The sequence below is a fragment of the Emys orbicularis genome, chromosome 5 (genome assembly GCF_028017835.1).
Source record: "Emys orbicularis isolate rEmyOrb1 chromosome 5, rEmyOrb1.hap1, whole genome shotgun sequence".
Classification (NCBI taxonomy): domain Eukaryota; kingdom Metazoa; phylum Chordata; order Testudines; family Emydidae; genus Emys; species Emys orbicularis.
The window spans coordinates 46,959,995-46,977,224 of NC_088687.1; the positions used below are offsets into that span (position 1 = coordinate 46,959,995).

At 40.1% G+C, this 17,230-nt stretch overlaps 1 protein-coding gene across 3 annotated transcripts in view; it reads left to right on the forward strand.

The window, feature by feature from the left end:
- ABHD18 (abhydrolase domain containing 18) overlaps nt 1-16,404 on the forward strand; it is a 52,598-nt gene extending 36,194 nt beyond the window's left edge. For all 3 annotated transcript variants that reach the window (XM_065404677.1, XM_065404675.1, XM_065404676.1), the window contains 5 exons: nt 1,683-1,772; nt 6,190-6,291; nt 8,782-9,160; nt 11,545-11,707; nt 14,006-16,404. In XM_065404677.1, the coding sequence (XP_065260749.1) occupies nt 1,683-1,772; nt 6,190-6,291; nt 8,782-9,160; nt 11,545-11,707; nt 14,006-14,057 (786 nt within the window). In that variant the 3' untranslated portion in view covers nt 14,058-16,404. The remainder of the gene's footprint in view (nt 1-1,682; nt 1,773-6,189; nt 6,292-8,781; nt 9,161-11,544; nt 11,708-14,005) is intronic.
- The last annotated feature ends 826 nt before the right edge of the window (nt 16,405-17,230 follow it).

Genomic DNA, 17,230 nt, shown 5'->3' on the forward strand with positions numbered 1-17,230 from the left:
TGAAATATGTGTTAACTACTTATGCTAAACAATCTGTTCCATCTTGTGTTTAGCTGTGACACTCTGTGTAAGACCATGTCTACACTACAAAATTATGTTGATCTAACTTAGGTCAGCATAAAGCCACCACAGTTATTAAATCACTTCTATGTGTGCACTTGTCTCCTTGTGTTGGCGGTGCACATCCTCACCAGGAGCGTTTGTATTGATTGTATTGTCAATGTGGGGCATTGTGGGATGGCTCCTGGAGGCCAGTAACAGTCTATGTAAGCAATGGAGTGTCTAAACTGACATTGCCTCGACCTAATCACATTGGCTGTGACTGTATGCCACTCAGGGAGGTGGTGTTACTAAATCAGCATAGAGAGGCACTTACATCAGTGGGAGCCAAATTTACATGAAAACACTTCCCTAGCTAGGTTGACGCAAGGCAGCTGACATTGATCTAATTGTGTAGTGTAGTCCAGGCCTAAGTTTTCCCAGACCTGAAGAAGAGCTCTGTGTAAACTCGACTCTCTCACCAATAGAAGTTGGTCCAGTAAAAGATATTACCTCACCTACCTTGTCTCTCTGAGATTGTAAACTCTTTGGGGTAGGGACCATATTTTTATTCTGTGTCTGTATAGCACCTGGTACAGTGGGGCCCTGGTTCATGTTGAAGGCTCCCAGGCACCATCACAGTGCAATAAGTTCTTATGTAGTGTTCTTCATCCTTAGAAAGCGCTTTAAAAAGGAAGGTAAGCATCGTTATTTCTATTTTAAAGGTTGGGGAAACCAAGGACAGGGATGGAATCCATACTCTCTGGACTCCCAGACTATGGCCCTGACCACTTTACTATGTTGCTTCTTTTATTAATGAAGATACACGTAATAGTTCTCCGTATTAAAAATGTGTGGAGTGGATAAGTACTTTTTTCTGCTATCCTCATGGTTTTGCAGTATGCCCAAGAGTATTATATTAAACTACAGCTTTGCAAAACCATGCAACTGGTGTGGGGGAAGCATTTTTCTGATCCTCCTGTGTGCTGCATCTATGCTCCAGCATTTAGTGATGAATAGAACTTACCACATAGTGCACTCTGATAATTCTGAGGTGAGGGAATTAGCTGGACTCTAAGGGAGATGAAAATAGAAGTCCATTTACATGCTCAATTCTCTTCTTAACCTTACTGTTTGTGGCTTGCAAATTCCCTAAATGTATTTCAAAAGCTGCAGAATTTTTGATAGTCCTATTTGTGACTCACCTTCAACTTGTTTGTTTTGAAATATGTTTATAAGGTTGTTGAGAGGCCTTGAGGAGAGGGACATGTTGAGATGATAAATGAAGTTCTCATGGAAGAATCCTGATTCATTTTGCATCAGGATGAGTGTTCTATTAAAAGAAAACTCTTGTACCTAAAGCAGAAATACTGCTACTTTGGCTGTGAACCAGTTTCAAAGCTAACGTATCAAGGAGACTATTGGAGAGAATAGACTTCATCAGTCTTTGTGGATTTTGTGGAGGAGAAGTATATAACTGCAAAGATGCTTAGCATTGATACTACACGAGACAAGCTGTTATTGTGTGAAGAAATACTTTAAAGACGAGAATTCTAAAAATGACTAAAGAGAAATTTTGTTGAAATGTCTTATTAAAATATGCAGTAGAGCATTTGATATTGAAGTTTTTTTTTATTTAACAGATGGCTTCACTAGCAGTGACAAACTGGCCTAAACCATTGCCATTGGTTCCTTGTCTTTCCTGGTCCACAGCTTCTGGTGTCTTTACCACGGTAACTAAATTATTTTTAGTTTTGTTAATATTCTAGAATATGAACAGATGTGAAATCTCGAAGGTTTGAGTTGGGCAAATTAACATTAAGGGAGAGATTTTTTTCAAAGGCACAAATGGGAGTTGGATGCCCAACTGTCTTCTGAGCCTTCAAAATCTCCCCCATAATGATGCTTCTGGATAGAGCCTAATTATAGAAGCTGCCTTTTGTCTCATGCAAGAAATAGTGAAGCTGTGGTATCTCCAATGTCTACCTCAGACCCCCAGGATTTCAAAACTTTCCAGTGTTTGCTGCGCAGGACGGCAGATCCACTGGAAATTCCAGTGGAAGTTGTCAGGAGAAGTCTCACAAGTTCCTTGGACATCTTACACACCTACATGCCTGGAACTCTTGCAGTGCCCATAAATGAAGAGATCATTGGAGTCCAACAGGGTGCTTTGGCAGACCCCCAACTTCCCTAGCTCTGACAGAGAGCAGATTGCTGCTACCAGGTGCTTTCATCAGGCTTTGAACTATTTCATATGCATCCTGTACATGGGTTGTTGGTTGTAGCAGTGCCTGATGAGAAAACCAGACACTGTGGTCACCAGAAATCTACATCCTGAGACAAAGAATGCTAGAAAATTTTATTTTTTTGTTTGCAAAAATTATTCATCAAGTCGGCAAATGAGAATCTCTAGTTATCAGGCCTTAGTGGCAAAATATGATTACTTGAATTGGGAATCAATCTTCAAATTTGCTGACAAAATTCCACAGAAGAACAGAGGCCTGGAAATCTGTGGTTGTAGAGGAACAACTTGTAGCACACATCTCTTCAAGTGACTGGTCGATGCTGCATACATGACATCCAGTTCCATGGCCTCTTTGCCCTGATAAGATCCTTTTGGCTTCAGTTGTCTGGAAGCCCTAAAGGGGATGCGTGTAACAGTAGAGGCTGCACCTCTACTGCAAATGCTTCAATGCAAAGACTAATGAGCCTTTTCATTCTCAAAAGGACTCTTGAGCGATGCTGAGATCTCTAGGAGTTTGTGCTCTTGCATCAAAAAGAAAGCAATTTAGGCCTTAATCCTGTCAAAGTCAGTCCTATTATGCACACTCTGAACTTCCCTCAAAATGCCAGCACTCCCAAAGGAGAGAATCTTCTACCTCTACTACATTTTTCTCACCAGGCTCTGTCTTCATCAAGGCAGCAAATATGACTTCTTGGTCAGGAGAAAAGTGTAACTTATACTGGATCCCTTTTCCACCCCTTCCCCCCCCCCCACCCCATCCTCCTTTTGGGAAATGTTAATTTTATTTTTGTGGGGCCTGGTACACCATCACCACAGACCTCTGGGCCCTAAAAACTGTAGAGATGAGATACTCCATCCAATCCCAAACCCTCTCTATCCAATTTCCCCAGCACTTTCTCAGGGACCCCGCTCATGAGTATGCTACTTTTAAGAAGTTCAGTCACTTCTGAAGCTTGGAGCCGTGGAAGATGTGACTCAAGAATATATGGGCAAGGGGGGTTTATTCCCAAGAAAAAGGGAGCAGGCAGGCCCTCTATTCTGGACTTCTGAGGCAGCTGAACACCTTTACGTGCAGGCTGAAGTTCAGGTTGATAACTCTGGCCTCAGCAATTCCAACCATAGATTCACAGGACTGGCATTCAGCTCTTGAACTCAGACACTTATTTTCATAAAGCAGTCCCCCATCCTGCCTACAGGAAATATTGAAGGTTCCAGATGGACTATTCCCACTAGCAATGCAGAATCCTGCCATTTGATCTGTTGACAATACCATGGGTATTTATAAAATGTGCAGAAGTAGTGGCAGTTTACCTGAGAAGACCAGGAGTCCAGATTTACCCATACTTAGATGTTTGGCTCATTAATGTGAATGCTCCACAATAGGTGACCAATTTCACACAGCAGACAAGAGGTGATCAGGAAAATTCTGATGAAACATATTTCTTTGGAATTTGCAGACTTGTCAATTGAACCATTCCAGCAAAAGTTTCAATTTTAATGACCTTCTCACGGACTCCAGGCAGGGCCAGCACTTCCAGGGCTTCCTAGCTCCCCTTCTTCCCTCCAAGGTGGCTGCCAAGGGCCCTGAGCTCCCAAGATTACCAGCAGTGATGGCTGCCAGGAAATTGGGAACCTTGGAAACTGGACTTGGACTGGAATTGACAATTTTTGTCAGACTGATCTGCCCATCACTGAATAGTGGTCGTGAAATTTACTAGACTTTTGTTGTCAAGTTAATAAGAGTCTGGTCAGATTCATGGCTGCTATTCAGTGGTGTGCACCTGTGAAACTGACAATCCTGTTAGTTTCGGTCATGGGCTGTCAGATCTTCCAGGGTCTTTGGCTCTGTGGCTGCCTATCAGGTTGGCAACTGGGGATCAAGGGGAGCACACTTTGGGAAATACAACATTTTATTGCTTCTGAAACACAATATTGCAGGATTTCAGTTTTTGATAATTTGCACTTTTGTTTTTCATTCCATTTTGGGATGAAAAATATTTCTGAAAATTCAAATTTTCATAGAACTAAAATTTTGTTTTTTCAGTCGTCTCTGCTGCATATTTTACAACTTTTCACCTCTCTAGGGCTCAAGGTAATTGAAGAGAAATCAGTGCTAGTTCCTATTTTAAGGATAGAAATTATAGGGGCAGTTCTGGACTCCACTACAGCAATGGCTCATCTGCCCCAGAAAGATTGCAATCCATAGCGGATCTTGTCAGCCACCTACAAGTTCATTCTCTGATATCTGTGAAATTTCGCCTCAGAAACTTCTAGGACACATGGCATCCTGCTTACACATAACTCAGCATGCCTGACTTCACATTTGGTGTATGGAAGAGTGGCTAAAGTCTGTATATCAACCCAACAGATATCACCTATACGTGAGGGTACAGGTCTTCCCAGAAGTCTTGTCATTAATTTGGTGGAAGGACCTTCTAGAAGTTTGTAAGGGAGTGCCCTTCTCTCCACCATTGCCATCAGAAACTTTGACAGCTGCTTATTGGGTGGAGAGCCCACTTGGACAGTCTTCAAACATTAGGCTTGTGGGTACATCTACACAGCAGCTGGGATATGTAATTCCCATCTTGGGTAGACATCTGCACTAGCTCTGCTCCTAAAAATAACCACCCAACTACAATTCAAGCCAACCTCCTGGATACATACTCAGGTAGTTAGCTGAAGCCACCACCTGTGCCACTGCAGTCACACTACTATTTTTAGGCACTAGCTAGTGCGTGCATGTCTACTTGAGTTGGGAATCCCACCTCCCAGCTACTGTGCAGATGTACCCTTACTGCTAAGGGCCATTTATCGAGTGTGCACAGTATTCCACCAAATTCTTAAGAGTTTATTCAGATCATGATGCACAATACCACAGCAAAGTTTATATGAACAAGCAAAGGGTCTCACCCAAAGTTCTTGCTGAACATAGTGTCTGACTTCCATCTTATCAAAGTAATACCTCTGCCAGTCTTTTTTCCAAAGCCACATTCCAACAAAGGGGAAGCTAAACTTCAAATCTTAGACATACTTAGGGTACTTTCCTTCCAACTTGATAGGTCTAAACCGTTTAGGGTATCACCTAGGTTATTAGTCTGACCTCTGTCCCTCTCTTCATAAATTACTATCAGTGCTGGGGCTTTCTCATTTTATTTCCACGTGCATTAAGTTGTGCTATAAGAGACTCACTTTTGAGGTATATACATCCTTCCCTCCTCCACTATTATGGAATTCTGTAACACCTGGTTTCTGTAGTGGTGAAGGAATTGAGAGATGGTTGGGGACACGCTACCATTTACACCCTTAGGTTGGAAGTACAAGGATATTTTGAGGGTGCAGTCACAGTCCCAATAGATTCTGCTGGCCAAAATAATCTGAACTTGAATGCATCGGACACGTGCGCAGCAACAACTGAAAATATATAGACAACGCATCTCAAAGAATCGCAGTTACTGTTGGGTAAATATGATTCTTCCTGGTATAGTAGCCATACACCACTGAGTTCTGTATTACACCCATGCCTCTTTTGATTGTAAGCGCTCTATGGCAAGGACTTCAATACTTTTTTACACATCTGCTTATTGTAGAGTGGTCTGATTAATGTACAGGTGAGATGGAGCTTCAGGGGAGGTATGTTTTTGTAATGAAAAATGCAGTAAAGTTTTCAGACAAGAAATATGGTTATGGATATTCTTGTCTGATGTGTCCTATGGAATTCGTTACAGCTTCTAAGTCAACACTGGCCAGAATAAAGTTTGGGAATCTTAACTTTAACATATACAGATTTAGCTATTTTCTGCATCTTTCCTTAGTTCTACTGCCTTGGACTTCGATGATCACTTCAGAATACATTCTTCGGATTTTTTTTTTTATTCTGGGAATTCTTATTTGCACTGTAATTTCAGGGTGTGTTGAGCAAAGCAGTGAACTGGAGAGAGCTAGAGAAACAGTACTATACACAAACTGTTTATGAAGAAGAAATCATTCAAATGCTTGAATATTGTGGAGTAAGTACAGTTTGTTTTTGCTATTAGCTTTATGTAAAATATAGTTTACATACAAAATCTGATCGAATACATAATGTCATGTCTAGATACTTTGAGCAGACATTCATTATACAACATGTTAACATTAATGGTTTCTTACATTTTTGATTTAGTTTAACAAATATTTGATGCAGAAGTACCCTTTAAATAAGCAAAGATTAATACCTCCTATTGTCATGTAATGCATTTTTATAAGTGTTGAACTCTCTTTAGATTACTGTTCATGACCAGCTATGACAGATACCAGTTTACTCTAGTTCTCAAAATCAAGGTACATAAAAGCACGTCTATTAATTTATCATATCTCCATGTCTAACAAACAAACAAAAATTCTTGAGTGCTAGAAGCTTTAAAAAAATTAAGAACTTTCAGAATGTTCTTTGAAATGTTAGTTTTTGTAGGGGTGGGGAATCAAAGCATTGAAAACCAAATTCCCAAATGTCAGAAAACTAGCCATATAGCTTGGTATAGTGTATTGGAGGCCATGTCTACACTACCCGCCGGATCAGCGGGTAGTAATCGATCTATCGGGGATCGATTTATCGAATCTCGTCTAGACACGATAAATCGATCCTCGAATCGACGCCCGTACTCCACCTCAGCAGGAAGAGTAAGCGGAGTCGACTGGGGAGCCGCGGCGGTCGACTTGCCGCCGTGAGGACGGCCAGGTAAGTCGAACTAAGATGCTTCGACTTCAGCTACGCGAATAGCGTAGCTGAAGTTGCATATCTTAGATTGATCCCGCCCCCCAGTGTAGACCAGCCCAAAGTGCCAAATAAAGAAGTGACTTACTGTTGAATCAATTACCTTGCTCATTCTTTTGTTGAAATATTTATACATACTTCAGCAATGAAAAAAGACATGACCAGATGTGAGTATATGATTTATATGAAATAATTGTTTACCCTAAGAAGAAAATATCTTGTGACGGTGTAGTGGGTTAAAATTCTTCCTATTCGAACACTGTTATGGCCTGATTTTTAATGCGCTGCAATTTCAATTTTGTAGTATTGGCCTGGATTCTTTTAATTGTTTTAGTAATCTAACCTTATTCTCTAAAGATACCATCTGTGCAGGTTTCTCAGATCTGGTTCTGATTAGAACTCCTTTGGTTCTGCAGGGTTTGTACTGTGATGGCAATGGGGTAAAAATATAACCCAGAAACTTTTACAGTTGTCTCATCACCCTTTACCAAAATGCTGCCCTGTGAATGTTTCAGTTCTTTCTTGACCCATTGTTAACAACGGCGCTGTGCATAGGAGACCGTTCAATGGCGATCACTTCAGCTCTTCACTAGATCCCAGCAAGAAATTGTTGGGTGCCCTTTGCTTGTTGCAACCTTGTCTTCTACTTTGGTGCCTTGCTTTGACATCTGCTTGTTCTTCTGGCAGTACCCCAGCAGTGCTAAGGTATTGACAGGAGCAGAGGAACTGTCAGCTGGCTGTTTGTTGACAAGCTATCAATGTACACTGAACTCAGATTTGAGGATATCTTCCTAGTATCCACAGGCAAATGGATTTTCCAAGTTCTGACTATAGCCTTTTCCCAAAGTAAATTTGGATGTCTGCTCTCTCCCTAACCTCAACAGTTATGGTCAATAAGTTGTCTACTGGTACCTGACTTTCTTCTAGTCCTTTGAATAAATAGCTGTTAGTATTAATTTTTCCTCCCTAGCAAATTCAATGCTATTGTGTAGAAGAGCATTTCTGAAAAGCTGACTACTTGAGCTCTTTTCCCAGAAACTGAAGTACAATGTTTTTATACAGAAATAACATAAACGTGGAAGCATAATACAGAATTCTAAATCAGATGTCCAGATATAGCTCTGCTCTAGTAATATCTGCAACATTGTAATATGCTCAGAAATATGAGGGAAAGCTTAATAGAAGAAACAAAATTGGAAAAAATTAGAGAAGTTGCATAGAAATTTTCAGGTAGTTTCCTCATGTATAATGTTTCCCAATATATACTTGCTTTACTCGTCAAAAGACAGTTAACACCACTTGTGATGGGATTGAATGGTTCATAGGATTCTTAACAGAATAAGGGTACTCCTTTTTTTAATTACTTGTTTGATGCTAGATCAGTTCAGTAATAACCAAAAGTAATTTGCATCTGACATGATACTCTGTGTTTTAGTTCCATTTCCTAATGGACAGAAATCTGCATCATAGGAACCACCACCATAATTGAGTACTTACTGCTACATGATTGTCTGCTTAGGACAGGCCCCAAACTAGGATATAAGGTGGTGATATGGGTCAGGATTTAGATCATTGACCAAGCTGTATGCCAAAGTTTGGACTTTGCCTGTGCACCTAGCACTGTGTCTGGCTCATGCCAGAGCTTGTGCTCTCTCTGTCAAGAGCACTGAATTCACTCACCGTTTTTTAATCAGGTTGACCAAAAAATGTGAAAAACCCTTAATAAAAGGCCTGTATTTCTTTTTAGACAGACTCTTTCAAGATGGGACAAGACTTTGTTAAAAATTCCCCCAACAGTGTGGACAGTCTGAACAACCTAGCTCTGACTTCCAGAATGTTGAATCTGGATACCACAAGCAAAATTCTGTCTACAGAAGCCATTCACTGCCTTAGCACTAGTAAAAGTACTCTAAGTGCCTCATCAGAAAGACTCTTACTGCAAGATGCTCCTAAAATGCAGTGTATAAATCAAACATTTTCAACCAGCAGCAGTAGCAATAAGAACTTCACCAGTCTGCAGGAGCACCTGATAAGTGAAGAAAGGAAAAGGGACACTTTACAGAGAGAATCACTAAGGTTCATGAAAGGAGTTATGGATGAATGTACTCATGTAGCTAATTTCTCAGGTACTTGTTTATTTTAATGTGGGGATTGGGATAATTGTCTAGAATAACCTTTTATTATCTGTGCAGTAATTTTGTATTCATACAGTTTTCTCAAAAAGCTTGTATATTGAATTAGAAAGTGTGTCATGGCTGTCTTTACAGAATGGACACATCTTTTAAAAATATGTATATCAGACTTATATCTGACATAATAATAATAATAATTAATGGAGATATCCCATCTCCTAGAACTGGAAGGGACCTTGAAAGGTCATCGAGTCCAGCCCCCTGCCTTCACTAGCAGGACCAAGTACTGATTTTTGCCCCAGATCCCTAAGTGGCCCCCTCAAGGATTGAACTCACAACCCTGGGTTTAGCAGGCCAATGCTCAAACCACTGAGCTATCCCTCCCCCCCCCATGGATCATCTAGTTTCAGAGGAACCTCCTTTTTGACAAATACCCTGGTGGTTCAAAACCACTTGCTTAGCTATGTCCATCTAGAGCAGGGGGTGGGCAAACTTTTTGGCCTGAGGGCCACATCTGGGTGGGGAAATTGCATGCAGGGTCATGAATGTAGGGTTGGGGTGCGGGAGTGAGTGTGGGGTGTGGGAGGGGGCGGGGGTTTACGAGGGGGCTCAGGGAAGGGCGTTCAGGTGTGGGAGGGGGCTCGGCAGGATGTTGGGGTGCAGGATGTGGCGGGGGCTCAGGGCAGGGTGTTGGGGTGCAGGAGGGGTGTGGGGTGCGGCGGGGAGTTGGGGTGCAGGAGGCATTCAGGGTGTGGACTCCGACCCGGCGCCGCTTACCTGGAGCAGCTCCAGGGCGACAGCAGCGCGCACCGGGGCCAGGGCAGGCTCCCTACCTGCCTGTCCTGGCCCCGGGCTGCTCCCGGAAGCGGCCGGCACTATGTCTCTGCGGCCCCTGGGGGAAGGGAGCAGAGGGCTCCGTGCGCTGCCCTTATCTGTGGGTACCTCCCCCGAAGCCCCCATTGGCCGCGGTTCCCCGTTCCCAGCCAATGGGAGCTGCAGGGGGCGGTGCCTGCAGGCGAGGGCAGCACGCAGAGCCCTCTGCCCCCCCACCCCTCCGGCAATCCTGTGGGCCAGATCCAGTAGTTTTCCCACCCCGGATCTAGAAATATGCAGAGAGGGATGCTTCAGGAGCTCCACCAAGTCTCTAAGTCCAGTTTCAACTTGTGTTTATTTGTTTTGTTTTTCTCTTAAGAAGTATGTCGGTATATTACACAAAGTGTGATTACATCTAGCAAGTGCCTATAACATGAGCTCATCTGCTTCAGGTATTGCTGGGGCTCTTTTTTAAGTGGGAAAACATATTTCCTAATCCTCTACTTCTCTATGCAAGCATGCATACCCATGGTATGTGATTTATTACATATTTAAAGGGATGTCTGGATTTTTCTAGGAGTCCATTTTGAAATATGTTTAGCATATCACTGTTTACCACTGTTATAAAACCACAGGTTGTCTTTAGAGGTCAAGAGATGGCTGTGCTGAATATTGTCTTATTCCCTCAGTTTGTCATCAGATTACCCCATAATTAGCACCATAGGTGCTGGAACTAGGTGTTATGGGGGTGCTGCCGCACCCCCTGTCTTGAAATGGTTTTCATTATATATAGGGTTTACAGTTTGGTTCAGTGGCTCTCAGCACCCCCACTATACAAATTGTTCCAGCACCCCTGATTAGCACTGAACCTATGGAAGTTATCCATAATTAAAATTACTGCCGAATTACATTATAAAATTGATTTTTGCGCTCACCTCTCATCTCAAAGCAAAGACCCCCTCTACCTCTATCCCTCCCCCGCCCCCGTGTGATATTGAACTCATATTGGTGGGCTATGTCTGTCTGAAATGAAGCTGTTTGCAAAATTTGATGTTACCTAGATAATGAATTCTTGACTTGCAGTACCCCAAAAAGAGAGGTTTATGAGAGTTCAAAAAATCTTCTAACTTTTTTACCATCTTGTAACAAACACAGAAGGTCGAGGAGAAATAAAACTTTGTTCACTGACTCCCCCAGCAGAGATCTAGTACCAAGGATCAAAATATAGTTATGTAATATATCTTTTATTTTGCAACTACACTACGGAATATATGCTCCATTGAGCTCAATACACTGTGTCCAAGGATGGCTGGAGACCTAAGCTTTCATTTAAAGAGTTTCTCATCGTTTTCCATGCAGAGAGCTCAAAGTGTAACCTGATCATTAGGGAGACTTGCCAATGAAAACAAGAGATGCCCCCCAACTCTTGTGGGCTTTTCCTACTAGCCGCATTACAGTAGCTTCATAAGTTACTGAGGAATACTGATTTGGGAGTAGAAAACAGTTTAATCAGAAAAAGTGAGCATTTACTGGAAAAATTTAGCTTTTTCTTTTTTTCTGCTCAGTTCCAGTTGACCCAAGTCTAATCATAGTTGTTCAAGCCAAGGAGGATGCATATGTTCCACGAACTGGAGTGCGCAGCCTTCAAGATATATGGCCAGGATGTGAAATCAGGTATCTGGGTGGAGGTCATATCAGTGCCTACCTCTTCAAACAAGGACTCTTCAGGTGAGAAGTTATGTATAAACAGGGAAGCAAAAATATGGTTGTGATCTTTCCCTAATACCACATTTTTGAGGGAATTAGTTTTCTACATTGGCATGTCATTCTTCTTTTTAAAAAACAACTTGTATTACTCTTCATTCAGTCCACTCATTCATTGAACACTATAATTTATTTCATAGCCAGTGTATGTTCAGCAGGCAACAGTTGCCCTACGTTTATTTTTGCAAGTGTTGTCTTTGTTAGAATGAAAAGTAGGTGAAGTCCAAATTTAAGATATTAGCTTACCTGTCAGACAAGTAATACGTTGCTATAACTCCAGACTTGACATTGCATCTCAACCTTCTGAAATGTTGTTTATATAAATACAATTCTTAAATCTTAATAAGTTACAATAATATAACACTCCTGATGTACTAAATTCCCTGGAGATGCAGGGATTAATGAGGATTGGATAGCCCATTTGAAGGAGTCCAAACAAAAAAGGTAAAGATCAACATACCAAGGTTCAGGATCAATATCTGTGTAAAATTAGCATAGTTTTTGAAAGATGTCGCAATAAATAGAAAATACAGAAGAGAGATCTTTGTGTGATCAGAATTTCTTGAGAGAGAGTTGAGTACAAAAGGCCCTGATCCAACAAAGCATGTGCTTAACTTTAAGCATCAACTGCTCACATAAATGTTTTGCTGGATTGGAGGCCAAAGAGACAGGGGAAGTGATGTGAGGGGAAAAAGAATTCCTAGTACCAAATTAGAGCTGAAGAACACTGTTGTTGTTTTTTAAAGCATGGCCATGTGGACACAATCCTCTCCTAATATCATCTTTGGTTTAATCACATGAGATCAGATGGTCTGGAGAGCTGTTCCCATCAGTCTAAATAATTTCTGAAATGCGACACTGGAGAGTATTAGACTCTATACTCGCAGTACATATATAATTGTTTAGAATGACTGGCATTCTGTATATGAATTTAAAGGTATTTCCCTCAGTATTAGAGTCTTCATTGTTGCTGCCTCCCTCTCCTTTTTGCAGTGCTTACATTGTCAATGAAATCTTTCTAAGTTTGGGGTAAGGTTGATTGGATATTTGTGGCCAGCCCTCTTGTGAAAAATGTTTCCTCCTTTCTCTGGCTTCCTTTTGTTCAATGTGTGATTTATTAATGTGTTAAATAAGTCATGTTGTTTGTTTACAGTGTTGTAGCCATGTTGGTCCCAGGATAGTAGAAAGAAATTGAATCAACTTCTGTTGGTGAAAGAGACAAGCTTTCAAGCTTACACAGACATGAAGAAGAGCTCAAAAGCTTCTCTTTCATCAACAGAAGTTGGTCCAATAAAAGATATTCTCACCCACCACATCTCTCTTAGTGTTTTGTCTCAGACTTGTGGACCACTTCCCTGATTTCTCTTTGAGACATTCCAGTTCCCATACTTCAAGCAATTGCAATGTAGGGCCTCATTAATATTTGTTTACCAACTCCTTTGCTTTTGAGGAATTCAGATTTTACACAAATATCTTGTATTTCTAGCTGACCAAGTGAAATTCCTCACATTTGGGAAGCCTTGGGAACTCTTGTTATTTAAAATGTTATTTTTGCCTGACTTAAACTTTTGAGTTAAGCCTATTTACATATTTAATCCTTGGCTAGTCAGATTGCCATTTATGTTAATAGATTTACTAATGTGGAACCCTGTGCATGTTGGTTTTAGACCACTTGTTTATTTCACATAGATAACTGAACAGCTCTTGGTGAGGATTCTGACACTTACTGCCCTTTGCTGCGTTTGAACCAGTATCCTTGAAATGTGCATTATGCCATTTTTAATCCCCCTTGAGTCATTCAGCCCCATAACAAGTAAATGTTAACCTTCCAAAAATAAGAAGATTGAGGGCTCTGAACCTGTGCCTCATTTCAGCTCCTTTGTACTGGTGCAAAGAAGCCCTAAATCCAGTTTTTGGAAAATCTTGTCCTGTGTGTGTGGATCCTTTAGATGTCATAGAAGCTACCACACCACGTTCTCCTGCCATGTGGGGTCTGGCTTGACTCCCTATGCCAGGCAGATTCCCAGTTGTTGTAGGGGGTCATTGGGACATTTGGCAACTGGTGCAGATTAGAGCTTGGGGTTGGATGGGCATAATGGTGGTGGATCAGGGAAATTAAGAGCTCTCACCCTCCTCAGGTGTACCAAGCACTTCTAAGGCCCTATTTTTACAAAGGGGGGGTGGGGGAAGCAGCCTGCGTCTACCCCTTCCCAAATTATACTAGTAGCCTGTAATTCTTTCTCTCCATATTCTCTCTTTTAGGCAAGCCATTTATGATGCATTTGAGCGCTTTCTCCAAAAATATGCTGTTTAATGGTCTTCATTATTAATTTGCTCAATGTGGTCTTGTGTGAGCTTTCCATGTCTGGAATTGCATATTGGCGTGCTTTGGAAAGCCAGCCAATTACACCAATACTGAATGGATGGACACCAACACTGAATGTCATACCCAGCAATTATCAGTATTGGCAAAGCATTAATAATAGTAGTTTCAGTTCAACCAAATGCCCATCTAAGACATATCTGCATTAATTTGAACCATGAAAATTTTGGCAACATTTGTTAATGTATGAGGGATTCTATGTACTTCATATTGTCTACTATTTTATCACTTCACATATGACATTCTGTTCTGAATAGTTTGCATATCAGCTGCAAAAAGACCAATATAATGCCAATAGAACTGTTCAAATCTATCCTTTAGAATTTTAACACTTCTATATTTAATGCATTGCTGTTTTTTCCAGTTACCAATTTTTTTCCTGCCCACACTGTTTTGCCCGCTTTTTCCTGTGCTGTTGCTAAAGATTTGTTTTTTAAAAAGAGCTCCTCTTGCAAGCCCAACTTCATGTGTTTCATTGCCATTGTTTGCGATTGTCCCAAATTCACTGTCGTGACTTAAAACTGCAGGAATAAATAAGAGAAGATGGACAGCAATGGGAATAGAAAAGTCTCTCTCAAAAAAGTGTTATCTAGGAAAAAAGTAAATAAAGGCATATTTTATTGACATGTTTGAAAGCTTTCTCTATTATGGAAGTCCTTTTTTATTTAAAAAAAAACAAAACACGTAGATCATTCACAGTAACTGTATAGATGTTCACAGCTGAAAAAAGAGTAACTGAAAACAGAGCACCCAGTAATTGATTTTTACATATTGTATAATTGAACAATGTATAAGTCTGGTCCCATCAGCATTTTATAATAGAATTGCTGTAACTGAAAATAGTTTCTTGGGAGTAATCTTAATGCAGAATATAATACAGGTCTGTCGCATCTTACACGCATTTAACATGCGCGATTTCAGCTTTACGCGGTCGGCAAAAACAAAACAAACAAACAAAAAGAGAAAAATAACCATTTTAATACTGTACCTGTAGTGCGGGCGATTCCGCCCGCCATTGAACTCAATGTAATTTTGAGTATATGCAGTTTTCGCTTTACGCGCTGACCGCGGAACATAACCCCAGCGTAAGATGAGACAGACCTGTAGCACAAAGACTGTTGATTCTATGTATTGTTTAAAGCACCTTATATTCTGCTGTAGAATTAAGACAACCAATGTTTCAGATACGTGGACAGTCCTTTTTTTAAAGTGTAATCAGCACATGGCTACAAACATACCTTTCTTTTTACAACATGTTAGAGTTACACAGACTACATTACAAAAGATGGCAGTTTAGATCTTCTGTAATCTCTCCTAATTTTACAACAATAAAAGTTTTTTTAATTGGATGAAAGTAAAATATTTAGGATTCTGAGCATGTTTAAAGAATTAATAAAATTTGTAGTCTCATACAAGACATGAAACTTAATTTAGTAAACTAATAACACATCCATAGTTTAAAAGTAGTTATCCATTAAATACTTTGGCAGTACTATTTAAAAGTAATAGATTGGGGGAGGAAGCTACAGTTGAAGCAAGTTTTTTAGCATTGTTTTGATATAGAAGATGACTGGGAATTACAAATCTCGTTTTTTTTTCAGCTCAGTGTAATAGTAATGGATATGTGTCTTTCACCTTTCAAGCAGAGCATTTTACTTCATTAAGTTTAAATGTTGAAATTTCTACTTTACATATAAAGGATATGGAGCAAATAAAATTTTGCTTGTACAAACACACTCTTGAAAAAATAATCTTGCAAATGAGGATTGTAAATGGGACCAGATATGTCTATCTGTAAACTGGATAACAAGTCCAGGAAAAACTGAAAAACACACATTTATAGTAATTAAATTTATTTCAAGAACCAAATGTACTGAAACTCTACCATAGTACTTTTCTTTTAATTGAAATGTTTAAAATGGAATTTGTTTCCTTGATGCAGTGTTTGATAGAAAATGTATACCTCTACCCTGATATAACGCTGTCCTTGGGAGCCAAAAAAATCTTACCGCGTTATAGGTGAAACTGCGTTATATCGAACTTGCTTTGATCCCCTGGAGCGTCGACACCTCCCCCCTCCGGAGCGCTGCTTTACCGCGTTATATCCGAATTCGTGTTATATCGGGTCACGTTATATTGGAGTAGAGGTGTATAATATTGTGAGCAAGTGATAAGCTTCATCCAGTGACTAAAACATTTGTGATATTAAAATACTGAATGTTTATAATTTAGAAAATGCAAGTTTTCAAAAGCAAATACATGTAAGATTAATTTTTAAATAAAAAATGGGAGTACGGGACTAAAATGCATACAAATAACCTGATAGACATCTTGTTCTTTACTTTTGTTAACTAGGATATCTTACAAAAGAAAGTTGTTTAAAAATTAGCTAAGAATTGACAAAATCTAGACAGATGGCCACATTCTGAACTTGTTTGTTTCTGTACATTACTGTGTTTATGCCATGTTCCTCTTGCAGCTATAAAGGGGGGAAATCTGTGGCAAGGGACAGGCTTGAGTGCCTGGAAGAGCAAAAACAAAAATTTGATGGGTGTCTTAAATTAACTGGTTTCTAGACTACAAACTATAACCTGCCAAAGTAATTTATTTCTAGAGAGCTCAATACTAGGAATTACAAATCTAATGGAAAATTGACATCCTACGGCATCAGATGGTTGCACTAGTAAGATTTTACTCTCAAAAAATATTTACTGTACCTTGTGTTAAGCGAACTTGTTTTAACATAACTTCTCTTTGTAGAGGCAGAAATATTGGGATAAGTAGTGATGGTAATGACTCTTAACAAGAGCCAATAACTATATTCAATTCATAACAGTGAAGAACGTTGCCAAATGAATATCAGAGTGAGTTCCAAGGAGAAGTATTTGCTATTTTTCTTAGGTTAGAAACAAAGATTTATAATAAGGATGTTTGTATGCCAGGCTTTTATGTCTGAGGACTGGCTGAGGTAACCTGTTTGTTTGGTATGTGGAGATAATTAAATTGGGCTTGGATGCTTAAATATGTTTAGCCTGTTTGTAGAAGTCAGTTTTTCAATTTGCATGGTTAAGTAGGGGGAGGGATAGCTCAGTGGTTTGAGCATT